The sequence below is a fragment of the Salmo salar genome, chromosome 12 (genome assembly GCF_965601325.2).
Source record: "Salmo salar chromosome 12, fSalSal1, whole genome shotgun sequence".
NCBI lineage: Eukaryota > Metazoa > Chordata > Actinopteri > Salmoniformes > Salmonidae > Salmo > Salmo salar.
In genome coordinates, this window is record NC_138302.1 from 8,721,403 (window position 1) to 8,740,411 (window position 19,009).

Here is a 19,009-nt window from a genome sequence, read left to right on the forward strand (position 1 = left end):
TCAAAGCTTCAGCCAAGTAGGATACATGATAGCGGCAACACATGGAGCTGGGTTGGATATAGTCATGGTAGGATACATGATAGTGGTAACACATGGAGTAGGGTTGGATATAGTCATGGTAGGATACATGATAGTGGTAACACATGGAGTAGGGTTGGATATAGTCATGGTAGGATACATGATAGTGGAAACACATGGAGTAGGGTTGGATATAGTCATGGTAGGATACATGATAGTGGCAACACATGGAGTAGGGTTGGATATAGTCATGGTAGGATACATGATAGAGGAAACACATGGAGTAGGGTTGGATATAGTCATGGTAGGATACATGATAGTGGTAACACATGGAGTAGGGTTGGATATAGTCATGGTAGGATACATGATAGTGGAAACACATGGAGTTGGGTTGGATATAGTCATGGTAGGATACATGATAGTGGCAACACATGGAGTTGGGTTGGATATAGTCATGGTAGGATACATGATAGTGGTAACACATGAAGTAGGGTTGGATATAGTCATGGTAGGACACATGATAGTGGTAACACATGAAGTAGGGTTGGATATAGTCATGGTAGGATACATGATAGTGGAAACACATGGAGTTGGGTTGGATATAGTCATGGTAGGATACATGATAGTGGCAACACATGGAGTAGGGTTAGATATAATGGTAAGCAAAATACTTTACTCAACATATTGTGCAGTTTTCTGTTGCGGGATCTTTTTATGGGGGGGTGCCCTTTTTTGTTGACACATCACACACATGGTTATGGGCTTAAAAAAAGAAGACACCAGTACCATGTCAGATATAGTTTAAATGTATTCATGTTTGAGTTTACATCCCAATATGACACTTCAAATACATCACAGAAGACTGTGACCAAAAATGGAGCAGATATCTAATACCAGTCTATCTTTATAGACATTTATCCATAACAAGGCTTAGGTGTCCCCTATAGTGTCCATTTTTTAAACATCTTTATTTTCATGCATATAACTTGTCAAAAAACATTTTTATGACCAAATTCACATTCTTTAGTGTAGACTACATTTTTCTCATGTTTACATGAGTGTTTGAGATTAGGTCCCCGAATGGTCAAAAACCTCAGAATAAATGATTGAGAGGATATAGACCACATTGTTAACGATGTGCCCTTTAATAATGACTTAAACAGATCATTTTACCCCATGAATAACCTTTTACTGCAGGGGGCTAAAACAGGTGCCTTCAATGCTGCAGAAATATGTTACCCTTCCCCAGATCTGTGCCTCAACACAATCCTGTCTCGGAGCTCTACGGACAATTCCTTCAACCTCATGGCTTGGTTTTTGCTCTGACATGCACTGTCAACTGTGGGACCTTATATAGACAGGTGTGTGCCTTTCCAAATCATGTCCAATCAATAGAATTTACCACAGGTGGACTCCAATCTAGTTGTAGAAACATCTCAAGGATGATCAATGGAAACAGGATGCATCCGAGCTCAATTTTGAGTCTCATAGCAAAGGGTCTGAATACTTATGTAAATTATGTTATTATGTTTAATTCATTTGCAAAAAGTTATAAAAAGCCTGTTTCCCCTTTGTCATTATGGGGTATTGTGTGTAGATTGCTGAGGAAATTGTTTTATTTAATCCATTTTAGAATAATGCTGTAATGTAACAAAATGTGAAAAAAGTCAAGGGGTCTGAATACTTTCCAAAGAAACTGTAAGTGATTGAGGAGAGAGCATCATTGCTATATTCTAATTAAAATCATTGACCCATAAGAGAACACATGACCAAAGCAATGCGTGACCCATTTAGAATTAAAACAACATTCATCTTAATGAGAAATATAATGGAATAAACAAATGTTTGCATAATCAAAGACATGACAACATTGTATTACGCTAGGCTTTCATATGGCCAAGAAGGTCATTGAGAATAACAATAGACAATAGTTATTGTTGCTAGTTTAGCGATGAAGAGTGTGAAGGTTCATGAATGTTAATGATGTGTTCACAGTCTATTCAATGTACAACAGTAGTCTTCTGTAACAAGTAATACCTGGTAAATATGTTTACATACATCCATGACTGAATGGTTTCATGAACTCCTTTAAAGGTTTTGTAAGTAAGTTGTAACATGTCCTCACTCAGCAGTCTGAATTAACCTAGAGGCACCAAAACATCAATGTTTAGATACGTTTGGAGATTATTCCACAAGTAAGGTGCAAAGAGCAGATTTACCTCTCTGATCAGACCAAAGGAATTCCCAGAGCTAGCCATCCCTGAGACTGTGTATGATAACGCCAACTCTTACCTCTAATGGTTATTGTAGATGTTAGCTACAGAGGGAGTTACTGTCAAAGAGCTTTATAAATGCAAAGAGAGCAATGAATGGAACTACGTCACCACAAAGAGGGTCAGCCTACTTCCTGATGGAGAATGCAGGGAGGTGTACTGAACCTGTACCCATAATAAAACAAAGTGCATTATGGTCAAATGCATCTAATGGCTTTAATGAAGTGGCAGCTGCTTTCATATAGATGATGTCACCATAGTCTAGGACCAGTAAGAACATCGATTGAATGATCTGCTTTGTACTATTAAGCAAGAGGCCTGACCTATTTCTATAGAAGAAGACCCTTTTAATACTCAGCATCTTAATTAACTAACTCATCAATATGTTGTTTAAACAGAAATCCAGCCTAAAACCCCAACTCAGCATCTTAATTAACTAACTCATCAATATGTTTTTAAAGACAGCTTAACGTCTATACAGAAACCCAGCCTAAAACCCCAACTCAGCATCTTAATTAACTAACTCATCAATATGTTTTTAAAGACAGCTTAACGTCTATACAGAAACCCAGCCTAAAACCCCAACTCAGCATCTTAATTAACTAACTCATCAATATGTTTTTAAAGACAGCTTAATGTCTATACAGAAACCCAGCCTAAAACCCCAACTCAGCATCTTAATGAACTAACTCATCAATATGTTTTTTAAAGACAGCTTAACGTCAGATCATTAGAATCATTTTTGTTCACTCTAGAAAGCCTTTGTTAAATAGAGAGTCTGGGAACATCAAACAAGTGGGGGGAAAGGAACCATATTTCGGTAATAGAACCAGTTGGAAATATACCAGGTACTTAATGAGTATGGATGTCAGCTCGGTTGTCATGAGACATTATGACTGATAACAGGACGACATAAACTGTACCTGGGAAAGTCTACACATTCTAGTTATCAGAGTCACATGGAATTGTTGTGCAATTTAAATGTTTGATATTGAAACTGTTTGTTAGGAGATTAAATGTAATTTTAGCTTCCAAATGAGAGAATTGGGTTTTCATAAGGAAAGAGCCCTGACCAATCAGTGGCCGCCCCTGTGAAGAGACAGGGGTTATAAACGATGAAACACACCCTTCTCCCCTCGCCACTATATAAGTCAATGACACAATGTAAACAGGAGTTCCGGGTACGTGAGGTCTGCAGCCTCTGCGTTAAAGGACACACATGTCAAGTACAGAACTAAGCCAACCTCAGCGTGAGCTTTGGTTGCGAATGGTATGAACTTTGAACCCTTATTCACTACAGAAGTGATACTTCCTAGCCGTTGAGTTAGCAGCGGCCGCTGTAGACGTGGGCTAGGAAAGGACTGACGATGTACCCAGTCTAACACACAACGAAGATACTACAACATATCCATTTTACCACCAGTGACATTCTTCCGAGGACAGGAAGATCTCTGTTGGCCAACACGGCCAGCATCTACGACCAACCTACCGAAGCGCAGCTCAGAGTAAATATTTATTGCATTTTCCTTTTCCAAATGGGCGGTAATTTAGAATGCATACAATAATGTATTTATGGTGACATAGCTGCTTCCTTTGTTACTCAGTCTTCCCGCGCTTTCATTCAAGCCCAACCCCCTTTCTTTGTGTAACAAGCCGCCATGCCGGTTTAGCCCACTAGGGCACATTCGCCTATCATTTCCTTGTAACCATATCTGTTTTATGTATTTCTGTGAATTACTTAGATTAGTAAATAAATGATTTTTAAGACAATTGATGTATGGATGACTCCTAGTGAAGACTGGGTTCATGCAGATAACCAACAATTTACGACATTTGGAATGAGACTGACGTGAGGTAAACTAACACATCATTAATCAGAGGACTGAGAGATCAGATATTATAATATCTGAAAGTTATATTAGGAAAATTATAACTTTGTAATCTGAATATTTTCCTTGGTGCCCCGACCTCCTAGTTAAATATAGTTACACATTAATCAGTTTAATCGTGTAATAATAATTTAGTTATTTGATAAACATGTCTTCAGTTTAATGATGCCAAAGACACGACACTGTGTTGGTTGTTTCTCAGGGAGAGCTGATGGTTATATCCTGTGTTGGTTGTTTCTCAGGGAGAGCTGATGGTTATATCCTGTGTTGGTTGTTTCTCAGGGAGAGCTGATGGTTATATCCTGTGTTGGTTGTTTCTCAGGGAGAGCTGATGGTTATATCCTGTGTTGGTTGTTGCTCAGGGAGAGCTGATGGTTATATCCTGTGTTGGTTGTTTCTCAGGGAGAGCTGATGGTTATATCCTGTGTTGGTTGTTGCTCAGGGAGAGCTGATGGTTATATCCTGTGTTGGTTGTTTCTCAGGGAGAGCTGATGGTTATATCCTGTGTTGGTTGTTGCTCAGGGAGAGCTGATGGTTATATCCTGTGTTGGTTGTTTCTCAGGGAGAGCTGATGGTTATATCCTGTGTTGGTTGTTTCTCAGGGAGAGCTGATGGTTATATCCTGTGTTGGTTGTTTCTCAGGGAGAGCTGATGGTTATATCCTGTGTTGGTTGTTTCTCAGGGAGAGCTGATGGTTATATCCTGTGTTGGTTGTTTCTCAGGGAGAGCTGATGGTTATATCCTGTGTTGGTTGTTTCTCAGGGAGAGCTGATGGTTATATCCTGTGTTGGTTGTTGCTCAGGGAGAGCTGATGGTTATATCCTGTGTTGGTTGTTGCTCAGGGAGAGCTGCTGGTTATATCCTGTGTTGGTTGTTTCTCAGGGAGAGCTGATGGTTATATCCTGTGTTGGTTGTTTCTCAGGGAGAGCTGATGGTTATATCCTGTGTTGGTTGTTTCTCAGGGAGAGCTGATGGTTATATCCTGTGTTGGTTGTTGCTCAGGGAGAGCTGATGGTTATATCCTGTGTTGGTTGTTGCTCAGGGAGAGCTGATGGTTATATCCTGTGTTGGTTGTTTCTCAGGGAGAGCTGATGGTTATATCCTGTGTTGGTTGTTTCTCAGGGAGAGCTGATGGTTATATCCTGTGTTGGTTGTTTCTCAGGGAGAGCTGATGGTTATATCCTGTGTTGGTTGTTTCTCAGGGAGAGCTGATGGTTATATCCTGTGTTGGTTGTTTCTCAGGGAGAGCTGATGGTTATATCCTGTGTTGGTTGTTTCTCAGGGAGAGCTGCTGGTTATATCCTGTGTTGGTTGTTTCTCAGGGAGAGCTGATGGTTATATCCTGTGTTGGTTGTTGCTCAGGGAGAGCTGATGGTTATATCCTGTGTTGGTTGTTGCTCAGGGAGAGCTGATGGTTATATCCTGTGTTGGTTGTTTCTCAGGGAGAGCTGATGGTTATATCCTGTGTTGGTTGTTTCTCAGGGAGAGCTGATGGTTATATCCTGTGTTGGTTGTTTCTCAGGGAGAGCTGATGGTTATATCCTGTGTTGGTTGTTTCTCAGGGAGAGCTGATGGTTATATCCTGTGTTGGTTGTTTCTCAGGGAGAGCTGATGGTTATATCCTGTGTTGGTTGTTTCTCAGGGAGAGCTGATGGTTATATCCTGTGTTGGTTGTTTCTCAGGGAGAGCTGATGGTTATATCCTGTGTTGGTTGTTGCTCAGGGAGAGCTGATGGTTATATCCTGTGTTGGTTGTTTCTCAGGGAGAGCTGATGGTTATATCCTGTGTTGGTTGTTTCTCAGGGAGAGCTGATGGTTATATCCTGTGTTGGTTGTTTCTCAGGGAGAGCTGATGGTTATATCCTGTGTTGGTTGTTTCTCAGTTTTTTTGTGAAGTATTTTGTCACCAGTCCTGCGGAGGTATGTTTATGTTCAAAGGACTGTTTTGATTATTGAAATTGTTTGTATATTTCTGTTTTTGTTCCCAGGGGGTAAGGGGAAGGCACCTAGGGAGTGCTTAGGCAAGAGGCCTGCGGGCATACATAACCCCTGGTCTATGCACACTAGGTAAGACCTGGGCGGACCACCCCCTGTATTTTGGGTAGCGCACCAGGTGGCGCTAAAAGATCAGGTAAGTAGTGGGTAGGCAGGTAAGGTAGGAGAGGGGGCTATAACTTTTACTTTCTTTGCTTTGGTTCCGCCCAGCCCCTTCTCCCCAAATTTAACATGTGAAGGAAAAAATAAATTCCCAGTAAAGGGTAAATTCTCTGCCTTTGTCATCCTTACCCGCACCTACAGTCCCATACCTCTTTCACTCCACCTACAGTCCCATACCTCTTTCACTCCACCTACAGTCCCATACCTCTTTCACTCCACCTACAGTCCCATACCTCTTTCACTCCACGGGGAGTTGAGTGGCAGCAGGGTGTTGCGTTCCCGCTACCTAGAGGCGTACGTAACAATAGTACACAACTATATCGTCTGCATACAGGTAGCAGTTTATTTTGACAAAATAATATTGTTAATGTATACAATATAGTTGTTTATTAGACATTCTAACATATAACCCAATGCCTAGGTACTAAAGATTTTATATGCAACATTTGAACAACAATTGTGACCACCCTTGGGTTATGATGTATATGACATGACAAGATACATTGGCAACTTTAGTAATCTTTTTTTATTGACATGTTTATAATCCAAAAGTATGTTTTCAGACAGGAGGGAAATACTGTTTATGTCAAACTGTAGAAAACAAGAACCTTTGGTGAATCAAGGACTCCCTGATATTTTATATACTACACACGTCCAGAAGGCTGGTTCTGACAATAAACTTTTCCATTTCAAACGAGGCTGTCAAGACAGGACCGTACTGTAGTACTACACTATTACACTGTTATGTACTACTAATGTACTAGTATCTAAGATGTTAAGGAATATCTACAAGGGGAACATGTACACAATATAACACATTCCCACAGCATCTAAGGCTGCATATACTGACACTGACATTGTATTTTGTTATGTGACAGTAGCATAAGTATACAGTACTAGTCAAAAGTTTGGACACACCTACTCATTCAAGGATTTTTCTTTATTTTTACTATTTTCTATATTGTAGAATAATGGATGAAGACATCAAAACCATGAAATAGCAGTGAGTCCTATTACCAGTCAGGTAGGAAGTAGCAGTGTCAACACTGCCAAGTGGCTGGGATGTCCTCCACTGAGTCAACAGTCCTCTCCACCATAAACACCTCTACCACCGTCTGTTGTCTGCACACCTCTGACCAGATCAAATCAAATGTTATTGGTCTCATACACATATTTCTCAGATGTTATCGTGGGTGTAGTGAAACAGTGCTGTAATATCTAACAATACAAAACATGCAAACCCAGACAATTTATTTACTTAACCTTTATTTAACTAGGCAAGTCAGTTAAGAACAAATTCTTATTTACAATGACAGCCTAGCCCAGCCAAACCCGAAAGACGCTGGGTCAATTGTGTGCCGCCCTATAGGACTCCCATTCACTGCCGGATGTGATGCAGCCTGGATTCGAACCAGGTACTGGTTCGAATCCTGAGATGTGTCTAAGACACTGAGATGCAGTGTCTTAGACCCTTGCGCCACTCGGGAGCCCAAAGGATGAAGAAATATAGAAATAGTAGAACGAGCAATGACAGAGTCCGGAATATAAATATATACAGTTAGTTTACAATGTATATGATGGTGTGTATAGACATTATGGACTGTATATGAATAGAAAAGGTGTGTTCAGCAGTAGTTATATAGGATGAGCCTTGACTAAAATACAGGGTGGAGTACTGGGTGGTAGACGGCTAGTAACAGTGACTAAAGTTCAGGGCAGGGTGCTGGGCGGAGGCCGACTATTTAACAGTCTGATGACCTGGAGATAGACCACACATTAACCACACAATAAGTATTGTGGTGGCAGCATCATGTTATGGGTATGCATGTCACCGGCAGGGACTGGGGAGTTTGTCAGGATCAAAATAAATATGAAAGGAGCAAAGCCCAGGTAAAAAGTTAGAGGAAAACCCACCTCAGTCTTCTGAAAACCTAACCCTGGGATAGGATTTTATTTTTCTGAGAGACAATCACACAAATGTTTACGCAAAAGACCAGAATGGCTTTCCAAGACCTGTTGAGTGTTCCTAAGGGGTCTGTTCTCAGTCCTGACTTAAATCTGCTGAAAGAAAAATAATCAGAGACAAATCAGGTTTAAATATCACTGTCCATCAATTAGCAATTTTGACCAAATCTATGGATATATGTTGCCCTAAGAGTTGCGAAAAGTTGAATCTTAATGACAACTATTCACAGCTGTAATGGCTGCCAAACGTGCTTCCACAAAGTATTAACTCGGGGGGGTTTATCCAATTATGACATATAAAAATACAAGTCCTGTACATGTTCTATAAAATCTAATTTAATACCTACCTATAGTCACTGTTCAGCCTTAACTATGGAGTGGGATATCAGCCACCTCAGTAACAACCACAGAACACAAATATATATAGTTTACCCAAATATTAGCATCTTAGCTCTTATTGCAGGACTTTGACTCTGGTACATCACCTCCCCAGTCAACCTATTGTGTGTATTGAACATTCATAGTGGACTGTACACCATCACCAATCACAACTTCCTGTTTCCATCACAGTGGTTGTGATTAATTTGTTTTTATAATTATACGGTATGACTTTACTCACACTTTGTCTGGAAATGTTGTTAATCAAGCTATATACAGCTTAATTATTTTCCCCTCAGGAAGCTCCGATAAACAGTGGTTGTAGAGTACTGCTGCCACCACCAGGCCTGGAGGGCATTTTGACTTTGTTCTTAGCTAGCTGTGTGTTAGCAAGCTGTGTGTTAGCAAGCTGTGTTAGCTAGCTAACTGGCTACTGATCAACCTATTGTGTGTACTGAACATTCATATTGGACTGTAGCAGCTAGCTAACTGGCTACTGATCAACCTATTGTGTGTATTGAACATTCATATTGGACTGTAGCAGCTAGCTAACTGGCTACTGATCAACCTATTGTGTGTATTGAACATTCATATTGGACAGCCTTACCTATAGAGTAGCACTACCACCCATCAGCCCATTCTCTTCTTGATGTCAAAGCCACAGTGTTTTGTTGATGTTGGAGTTTATGCTAAATAATAATTCAAATTGTGAAAATAGAAGTGTATAATTATTTATTTTTTATCAACTTAAAAATACTGTTTGTCTCTATGCAGATGTAGAAGCTGAATAGGAAAATACATGATCAATAAATAGTTGCGCCACAATCTGTAAAATGTGACCATACTATTTAAAGCCCCTCTGTCAGATATAAATCATCACAGTGGGAAACCAACTGAAATGTAAACAATGGAACAAATGCATCACATCCAAATATCACTTGATTATCTGTAGTGCTGGAGGAAAGACACACCCAGATAAACACACATAGAGTTTAAAAATGGACCATTTAAACACATGGAATATGATCTACTCTATATTCAAACTGACATACTCCATATTCAATTCATGTTTTCTAATAAAAACATACACATATATTTGTGAGTATACTTGGTACATTGGTATAAACAAGTAAACAGTCAACATTATAAGACAATGGGAGCACTGTGTATGTTCTCTGATGAATTTTATGTCAATGTGATGTGACATATCAATTTACACACTAGGAGAAGTAATTCTTCTCTCCTGTGTGGATTTTCACATGACGATTAAGTGACTGTGATGAGTAATATGTCTTCCCACAGTCTGAGCATTTGTAAGGCTTATCCGCTGTGTGCAGTCTCATGTGTTCTTTCAGCTTTCCTAACTGGTTAAAACGCTTTCCACACTGGGAGCAGTGATGAGGCTTCTCCCCTGTGTGTATTCTCTCATGAGCTATCAGGTTTCCTAAATGGCTAAAACGCTTTCCACACTGGGAGCAGTGGTAAGGCTTCTCCCCTGTGTGTATTCTCTCATGAGCTTTCTGGTTTCCTAACTCCTTAAAACTCTTTCCACAGTGGGAGCAATGGAAAGGTTTCTCCGGTGTGTGTATTCGCTCATGAGCTTTCAGGTTTCCTAACTCCTTAAAACTCTTTCCACAGTGGGAGCAATGGAAAGGCTTCTTCCCTGTGTGCATTCGCTCATGAGATTTCAGGTTTCCTAACTGATTAAAACTCTTTCCACACTGGGCACAATTGTATGGCTTCTCCCCTGTATGTATTCGCTCATGAGCTTTCAGGTTTTGTAACCGGTTAAAACGCTTTCCACAATGGGTGCAGTGGTAAGGCTTTTCCCCAGTGTGTATTCGCTCGTGAGCTTTCAGTTTTCCTAAATTGTTAAAACTGATTCCACACCAGGTGCAATGGAAAGGATTCTCCCCAGTGTGTATTCGCTCATGAGCTTTCATGTTTCCTAACTCTGTGAAACTCTTTTCACAGTGGGAGCAATGGTATGGCTTCTCTCCTGTGTGTGTCCTCTCATGTCTTTTCAGGCTTCCTAGCCTGGTAAACCTAGTTCCACACTGGGAGCAGTGGTAAGGCTTCTCCCCTGTGTGTATTCGCTCATGGACTTTCAGTCTTCCTAACTGGTTAAAACTCTTTCCACACTGGGAGCAGAGGTGTCGTCTTGCTGGTTTGGACGTCCCTGGTTCCTCCGGGTTTGTTTTTTCTCCTGCCAAAGACAGTGTTTATTTAAAGAGAGACCTGAATGAAACCTCCACATGATAAAACTGCCTTGCTATGAAGTTTAATCCAAATCAGATCCCTCAATAACCTGAAGCCAGTTTTCAAACATTTCATAATTTAAAACAATCTTGGTGTGATTTAAAAAAAATAAATGATGTTGTAGAGCTTCCTGGTAATTACTGATAATATGTTTACTTCTTTTATTAATTCTGTTTTATAAGTCAGATCACAAAACACTCTCCTCCTCATGGAGATGCACCAGATTTGCCAGTTCTTGCTGTGAGATGTTACCACACTCTTCCACCAAGGCACCTGCAAGTTCCCGGACATTTCTGGGGGAATGGCCCTAGCCCTTACCCTCCGATCCAACAGGTCCCAGACGTGCTCAATGGGATTGAGATCCGGGCTCTTCGCTGGCCATGGCAGAACACTGACATTCCTGTCTTGCAGGAAATCACGCACAGAATGAGCAGTATGGCTGGTGGCATTGTCATGCTGGAGGGTCATGTCAGGATGAGCCTGCAGGAAGGGTACCACATGAGGGAGGAGGATGTCTTCCCTGTAACGCACAGCGTTGCGATTGCCTGCTTTACAACAAGCTCAGTCCGATGATGCTGTGACACACCGCCCCAGACAATGACCGACCCTCCACCTCCAAATCGATCCCGCTCCAGAGTACAGGCCTCGGTGTAACGCTCATTCCTTCGGCGATAAACACGAATCCGACCATCACCCCTGGTGAGACAAAACCGCGACTCGTCAGTGAAGAGCACTTTTTGCAAGTCCTGTCTGGTCCAGCGACGGTGGGTTTGTGCCCATAGGCAACGTTGTTGCCGGTGATGTCTGGTGAGGACCTGGCTTACAACAGGCCTACAAGCCCTCAGTCCAGCCTCTATCAGCCTATTGCGGACAGTCTGAGCACAGATGGAGGGATTGTGTGTTCCTGGTGTAACTCGGGCAGTTGTTGTTGCCATCCTGTACCTGTCCAGCAGGTGTGTTGTTCGGATGTACCGATCCTGTGCAGCTGTTGTTACACGTGGTCAGCCACTGCGAGGACGATCAGCTGTCCGTCCTGTCTCCCTGTAGCACTGTCTTAGACTTCTCACAGTACGGACATTGCAAATTATTTCCCTGGCCACATCTGCAGTCCTCATGCCTCCTTGCAGCATGCCTAAGGCACGTTCACGCAGATGAGCAGGGACCCTGGGCATCTTTCTTTTGGTGTTTTTCAGAGTCAGTAGAAAGGCCTCTTTAGAGTCCTAAGTTTTCATAACTGTGACCTTAATTGCCTACCGTCTGTAAGCTGTTTGTGTCTTAACGACCGTTCCACAGGTGCATGATCATTCATTGTTTATGGTTCATTGAACAAGCATGGGAAACAGTGTTTAAACCCTTTACAATGAAGATCTGTGAAGTTGTTTGGATTATTATGATTTATCTTTGAAATAAAAAATTTTGCAGCTGTTTCAGGACATTACTACAGGGAGAGAGAGGAGGAGAGGGAAAACTACACTGGACTAGTTTCAATGTATGGAATCACTTAGGAGTTTCTGGATTCTGGGTAAACTTCTCCTTTAAAGCATCAGACTCCATAATGTTTCATCATTAGATGCTACAGTCCTCCTTTAATACTCCATAATGTTTCATCATTAGATGCTACAGTCCTCCTTTAAGACTCCATAATATTTCATCATTAGATGCTACAGTCCTCCTTTAAGACTCCATAATGTTTCATCATTAGATACTACTGTCCTCCTTTAAGACTTCATAATGTTTCATCATTAGATGCTACAGTCCTCCTTTAAGACTCCATAATGTTTCATCATTAGATGCTACAGTCCTCCTTTAAGACTCCATAATGTTTCATCATTAGATGCTACAGTCCTAATTTAAGACTCCACCATGTTTCATCATTAGATGCTACAGTCCTCCTCTAAGACTCCATAATGTTTCATCATTAGATGCTACAGTCCTCCTTTAAGACTCCATAATGTTTCATCATTAGATGCTACAGTCCTCCTTTAAGACTCCATAATGTTTAGAATGTGTCTGGAAGCGCTACTCTATCTATTCTACTCTTATCCTTTCGGTTTTAATAATATTTCATAATAATAATAATGTTATAATAGGTAATAACTAACATTAATAACTAGGGTTAATACCTGCCTGGTGCCCCAACAAAATCTTTATCTTTACCCCCCTCTAACAATACCGCTACAGAATTAGCATAGTAGGCCATGTAATTTAAGGTAATCTGAAATATTTAGGACTAACTTATTCCTTGCCACCCATTCTGAAACTAACTGCAGCTCTTTGTTAAAAAGTAAAACTCTGTCGTTCTGCCCTTGGACAAGGCAGTTAACCCACTGTTCCTAGGCCGTCATTGAAAAGAAGAATTTGTATTTAACTAGTCAGTTAAAGGGTTACATTTAAAAAGAAAAAAAAAGCGCTCTTTATCCACAATATAGCAGGGGGTGTAGCCATACGTTTTTTTCAGCAGCAGACTATGATCGATAATGTCAAAAGCCGCACTGAAGTCTAACAAAACAGCCCCCACAATCATTTTATCATCGAATTCTCTCAGCCAATCATCAGTCATGTCACTGAAATCTAACAAAACAGCCAATCATCAGTCATAATGTCAATGAAGACTAACAAAACAGCCCCAACAATATTTTTATCACCAATTTCTCTCAGCCAATCAGTCATGTGTAAGTGCTGTGCTTGTTGAATGTCCTTTCCTATAAGCTGAACGTCTCTATTTGTTTACTGTAAAATAGCATTGTATCTGGCCAAACACCATTTTATTTTGTTTAAATGTAAGGGTTGGTAACAGGCTGATTGGTCGGCTATTTAAGCCAGTAAAGGGAGCTTTACTATTCTTGGGTAGTGGAATGACTTTAGCTTCCCTCCAGGCCTGAGGGCACACACTTTCTAGTAGGCTTAAATTGAAGTTAAGGCAAATAGGAGTGGCACTATTATCCTCAATCATTTTCCATCCACGTTGTCAGACACCGGTGACATGTCATTGTTGATTTTTTTGCCCAAAATGTAATTGAAGATGCTCCAAAGATTTTAACTATCACTCTTCATGTCATTTATCTTTGTTTCAAAGTGTAGTTCGTTCTTTTATTCAGTTTAGTCACATGAGTTCTCAATTTGCAATACGTTTGCCAATCAGTTGTACAGCCAAACCCATTTGCCATCTCTTTTGCCTCCTCCCTCTACACCATAACATTTTTCAATTCCTCATCAATCAACGTGGATTTAACAGTTATTACAGTCATTTTCTTAACGGGTGCATGCTTATTTAATAACTGGGACAAGCAATGTCATAAATGTGTCCAGTGCAGCGTCTGGTTGCTCGTCATTACACACCACAGACCAACAAATATTATTTACATCATCAACATAGGAATCACTACAACTTATTGTATGACCTCTTTTACACGATATTAGGCCCTGCCTTTGGAACTTTGGGTTTCCTAGATATGGCTACTATATTGTGATCACTACATCCAATGAATTTGGATACTGCTTTCAAACAAATTTCTGCAGCATTAGTAAAGATACAATCAAAATATGGTGATGATTTCATTCCTGTACTGTTTGTAACTACCCTGGTAGGTTGATTGATAACCTGAACCAGGTTGAAGGCACTGGTTACAGTTTGAAGCTTTCTCTTGAGTGGGCAGCCTGATCACAGCTTTCCTCCAGTATTAGTTAATTAATATTAACAGTGTCTGGAGTTTAGTCTGCCTGTTCTAAAGTCTTGTAAAGATAGGGGGGGGGTTGACTGGGACGGGCAATGTAACATCCATAACGTTCTCAGGAATTTTTTTTGTAAAACATGAACCTTACATCAGATCATCTTGAAACTTTCTCTCTAAAGCTAACTTTCATCAAGGTCTTATATGGTCTATTGGTTTCTCTCTTTTCATTGGCAGAAACCTTTTTCAGTGTTATGATATTCATAACATCCATATCCACCAGTCTATCTTCATGTCAACTAACAGGACTCTGCTGGTTGTCCTGGTAACAGATACCAGTGGGCAGATCTATTTTATTTGTTCAAACTAAACTACAGCACTTACTTTGATGAGTTAAATCTAATCCTTTCTTCTTTTCTCCTCCTCTCACAGTTCCACTCAGCCCCGTTGTTTTCCTGCAGTCCACCAGCAGCACAGACAACCTCTTCATACCCAGCAGTAAGGTGCTACCGGGAGAGACACGACACGGGGACACAGGATGTTGTTGAGGCTCCCCAGAGGATCCACAATAGTCATGTCTCTCTCCTGTGTGAATGAGAACATCAAACAGATGGTAAACTTATGACCATCTATTACAATCATAGGGTCTTACAAGAGGCATGAATATGTCTACAAAGGGCCTAAAATGGCCACTTCATCATGATTTTATAAAATAATGTTTGTGTTGCAACTGTGAAAGGGTAGTTTCACAAAATGGGTGCCTTTTGATATTTTAAGTAGAAATTATGCTCCAAGATTGAATTTTAAAAGCCTGCTATATTAGATGAAGTGCACTTTAATGTAGACCACATGGAGAACTTAATACATCTAATTTAAAAGTCCCAAAAATATATGTACCAATGGCAGATTGCCCCTGAAATAATTCCTACAGTACTGAACAACCTATTCCAGTGTAGAACTTCAGTAGAATGCCCCTTTAAAACCACACATTAGTTCAACAACGGCAGTGTATGACCCTGTTTAAGACAGTACTCACTGGTGTTAATCTGATCTTCAGTCTCCTCCTCCTTTTTCACTCCCAAAACGTCTTCCTCCTCCTCTTTAATTGAGATAGCCTCTTCTTCCTCTTCTACTCCAAAAGGTTCTTCCTCTTCTTTCAATGTTATGGCATCTTCCTCCTTTTTGATTCTGAAAGTTTCTACCTCCTCCTCTTCCACTCTGACAACCTCTTTGCCATCTTCCTCTTTCACTGTAATATCCTGCTCTTCTTCTTTCAATGTGATAGCCTCCTCTTCCTCCTTTTTCATTCTGTAAGCTTCTTCCTCTCCTTTCACCAGAGTTTCTTTCTCCGTCTAGTTTAGTGAGCTCATGCTCCGGGAGATTAGCCGAGTGCATTATCAATTTAACACATTTTCTAATTTAACAAGCAAATTACGTTACATGAACTAGTAGATAGGTAAACATAATTATGTTCAAAACACTAAGAGTAATATACAGAAGATTGGTCAAATGTTTCAGTTTTATTTTTCGCTAGCAAACAACAGCGTTGGTTGAATCAGAAGCCTTTTGTCGCTGTTGAAGAAGCCTCCAGTTCCGTCCACTAGATTATACGTCACGCAAGAAGCATCACATGAAAGACTCACATCGCCATCTGCTGGCTGGAGTGGGTAACACAGATTGGAAAAATATTAATTTCCATGTTTATTCTGGCAAACAATGTCATAAGTAGTAATTTAAAAACAACCAGATGTTATGTTTTCTCTTCCTTCTTACAGCGAATACTTTCCTCCAGGGCTGACCTGCCCATTATGCAGTGTCCTCTGACACCGGCTAGTATAGAGGTCCTGGATGGCAGGAAGCTTGGTCCCAGTGATGTACTGGGCCGTTCTCACTACCCTCAGCAGCGCCTTACGGTCGGATGCCGAGCAGTTTCCATACCAGGCGGCGATGCAACCAGTCAGGATGCTCTTGATGGTGCAGCTGTAGAACTTTTTGAGGATCTGGGAACCCATGCCAAATATTTTCAGTCTCCTGAGGGGGAAAAGGTGTTGTCATGCCCTCTTCACGACTGTCTTGGTGTGGTTGGACCATGATAGTTTGTTGGTGATGTGGACACCAAGGAACTTGAAGCTCTCGACCCGCTCCACTACAGCCCCGTTGAAATGAATGGGGGCGTGGTCGGCCCTCCTTTTCCTGTCGTCGACTATCAGCTCCTTTTGTCTTGCTCACGTTGAGGGAGAGGTTGTCCTGGCACCACACTGTCAGGTCTCTGACCTCCTCACTATAGGCTGTCTCATCGTTGTCGGTGATCAGGCCTCCCATTGTGGGGTCGTCAGCAAACTTAATGATGGTGTTAGGAGTCATGCTTGGCCACGCCGTCATGGGTGAACAGGGAGTACAGGAGGGGACTAAACACGCACCCCTGAGGGGCTCACGTATTGAAGATCAGCGTGGCAGATGTGTTGCTACCTACCCTCATCACCTGGGGGGTGGCCCGTCAGGAAGTCCAGGATCCAGTTGCAGAGGGAGGTGTTTAGTCCCATGATCCTTAGCTTAGTGATGAGCTTTGTGGACACTATGGTGTTGAAAGCTGAGCTGTAGTCAATGAATAGCATTCTCACATAGGTGTTTATTTTGTCCAGGAGGGAAAGGTGTGCAGTGTGATTGAGTCATCTGTGGATCGGTTGGGGCGGTATGCGAATTGGAGTGGGTCTAGGGTTTCCGGGATGGTGGTGTTGATGTGAGCCATGACCAGCCTTTCAAAACACTTAATGGCTACCGACGTGAGTGCTACAGGGTGGTAGTCATTTAGGCAGGTTACCTTCGTTTTCTTGGGCACAGGGACTATGGTGGTTTCCATGACACATGTAGGTACTATAGACTCGGTCAAAGAGAGGTTGAAAATGTCAGTGAAGACACTTGCCAGTTGTGCAAGGATCCTACATCATCACAGCCAGCTACATCATTCCATACAGAGGACTGACTAAACATTTCACCAATTTCTCTACCATGTACAATGGAAAGCTGTTCAAAAACATGAAAGAAGAAGTTGGCAAGTGCCTGACTGTTTCTGAGCAGAAGAAGCCATACCAGATGGGTCATTAGATGGTCTGGCGGGGATGTGGACATACTCGGTATTCATATCCCGAAAGAAAGAAATGATCTCACAACAATACCTTTTAATAGAAAGTTAGCAAAAATATATAAGATCTTGCTACTATGAAAAGGAAAATACCTGTCTATTTGTGGAAAAATCACCCTGATTAACTTAGTCATATCCCAGTTTAACTATTTGCTTATGGTCTTGCCTTAGACTTCACACTAAAGACTTCAGTCATACAAAAGTTATAATCAGAACTGGTTCTCGAGCAGATTAGTAAGAATGTCTCACCTCATCCATGTTCAAGAATGGCCTTTTCCCCTATATTCTGATTACAACCTCTCACTTTCAGTTATTTTAAAATGAAATGATCTCCAAAATATCACTATTTTTAAAACAAGCCATAGGAAGTTGGTTGCAATTTCAGTTTAGTCCACCAGAAAAGACAGAACAAATAATACAACAAAACTTGTGGTTAAACTCAAATATACTAAACGATAAAAAAAAAACAGATATATAAAATAGATATATAATATTTTTTAAATGATATCATAAATAGGACTGGTGGAGTTGTCACACATGCAGCTAACAAAAGTATATGGAAATTTCTGCTCTACCCAAAATTACAACCACTAATTGCAGCATTACAACAAAAATGGTGGAAGGGGGGAAAAGTAAGAAACTGCATTAAAGACCAAAATTGGTTAAAGAAAATTGTGAACGACACCAGATTCAAAACTTTGAATTTTAAATAATACAAAATTCTTGCAACCAATAGAATGTTCTATATATGGGAAATACAACAAACCCCTCTCTGCATATTTAGCTGTGAAGAGACAATCATTAGATCATTTGTTTCTTGTTTTTGGTCACAGGTCCAGGAATGGCTGAAGAATGGCAACATTTACCTGGAGCTAACTCTGCAGACAGCACTACTGGGTGATTTGAAAAGTCATAGTCAATTGAGCAATAATATAATAATACTTTAAGCAATTTTTTAAAAATTTTTACAATCTGTAGCAACTATGAGAATATAAAGGTCAAGAACTTTTGTGAAACAGCACAGTTAAAAATATGTGGTGAATAGAAATCAAACTGGATGGTCTTCAGAGATAGATGGGAGAGGTTTAGGGTAACTGAAGGATAGGATTAAAAACAAACTAAATATAACTATTGTAAAATACATTGTGTCCGTAAAATGTATATAGTATGTATAAGCTGGAAGTAGAAGCCTGAGTGTTGGTGTGCATTAGTTTACTCTAATTAGGGAAGGGGTGGTAGGGTTAGTGGAAAACATTTT

General features: G+C 40.7%; 1 protein-coding gene across 1 annotated transcript; it reads right to left on the minus strand.

The window, feature by feature from the left end:
• Positions 1 to 6,813: 6,813 nt before the first annotated feature.
• On the minus strand, positions 6,814 to 16,178 carry LOC145850304 (uncharacterized). The gene is made up of 3 exons (XM_082958521.1): positions 15,646 to 16,178; positions 14,994 to 15,194; positions 6,814 to 10,885 (listed from the first exon to the last, which is right to left on the minus strand). The coding sequence occupies exons 1-3, from the start codon at positions 15,914 to 15,916 to the stop codon at positions 9,900 to 9,902; spliced, it is 1,458 nt and encodes a 485-aa protein (XP_082814647.1). The 5' UTR covers positions 15,917 to 16,178; the 3' UTR covers positions 6,814 to 9,899.
• Between the last annotated feature and the right edge of the window lie 2,831 nt (positions 16,179 to 19,009).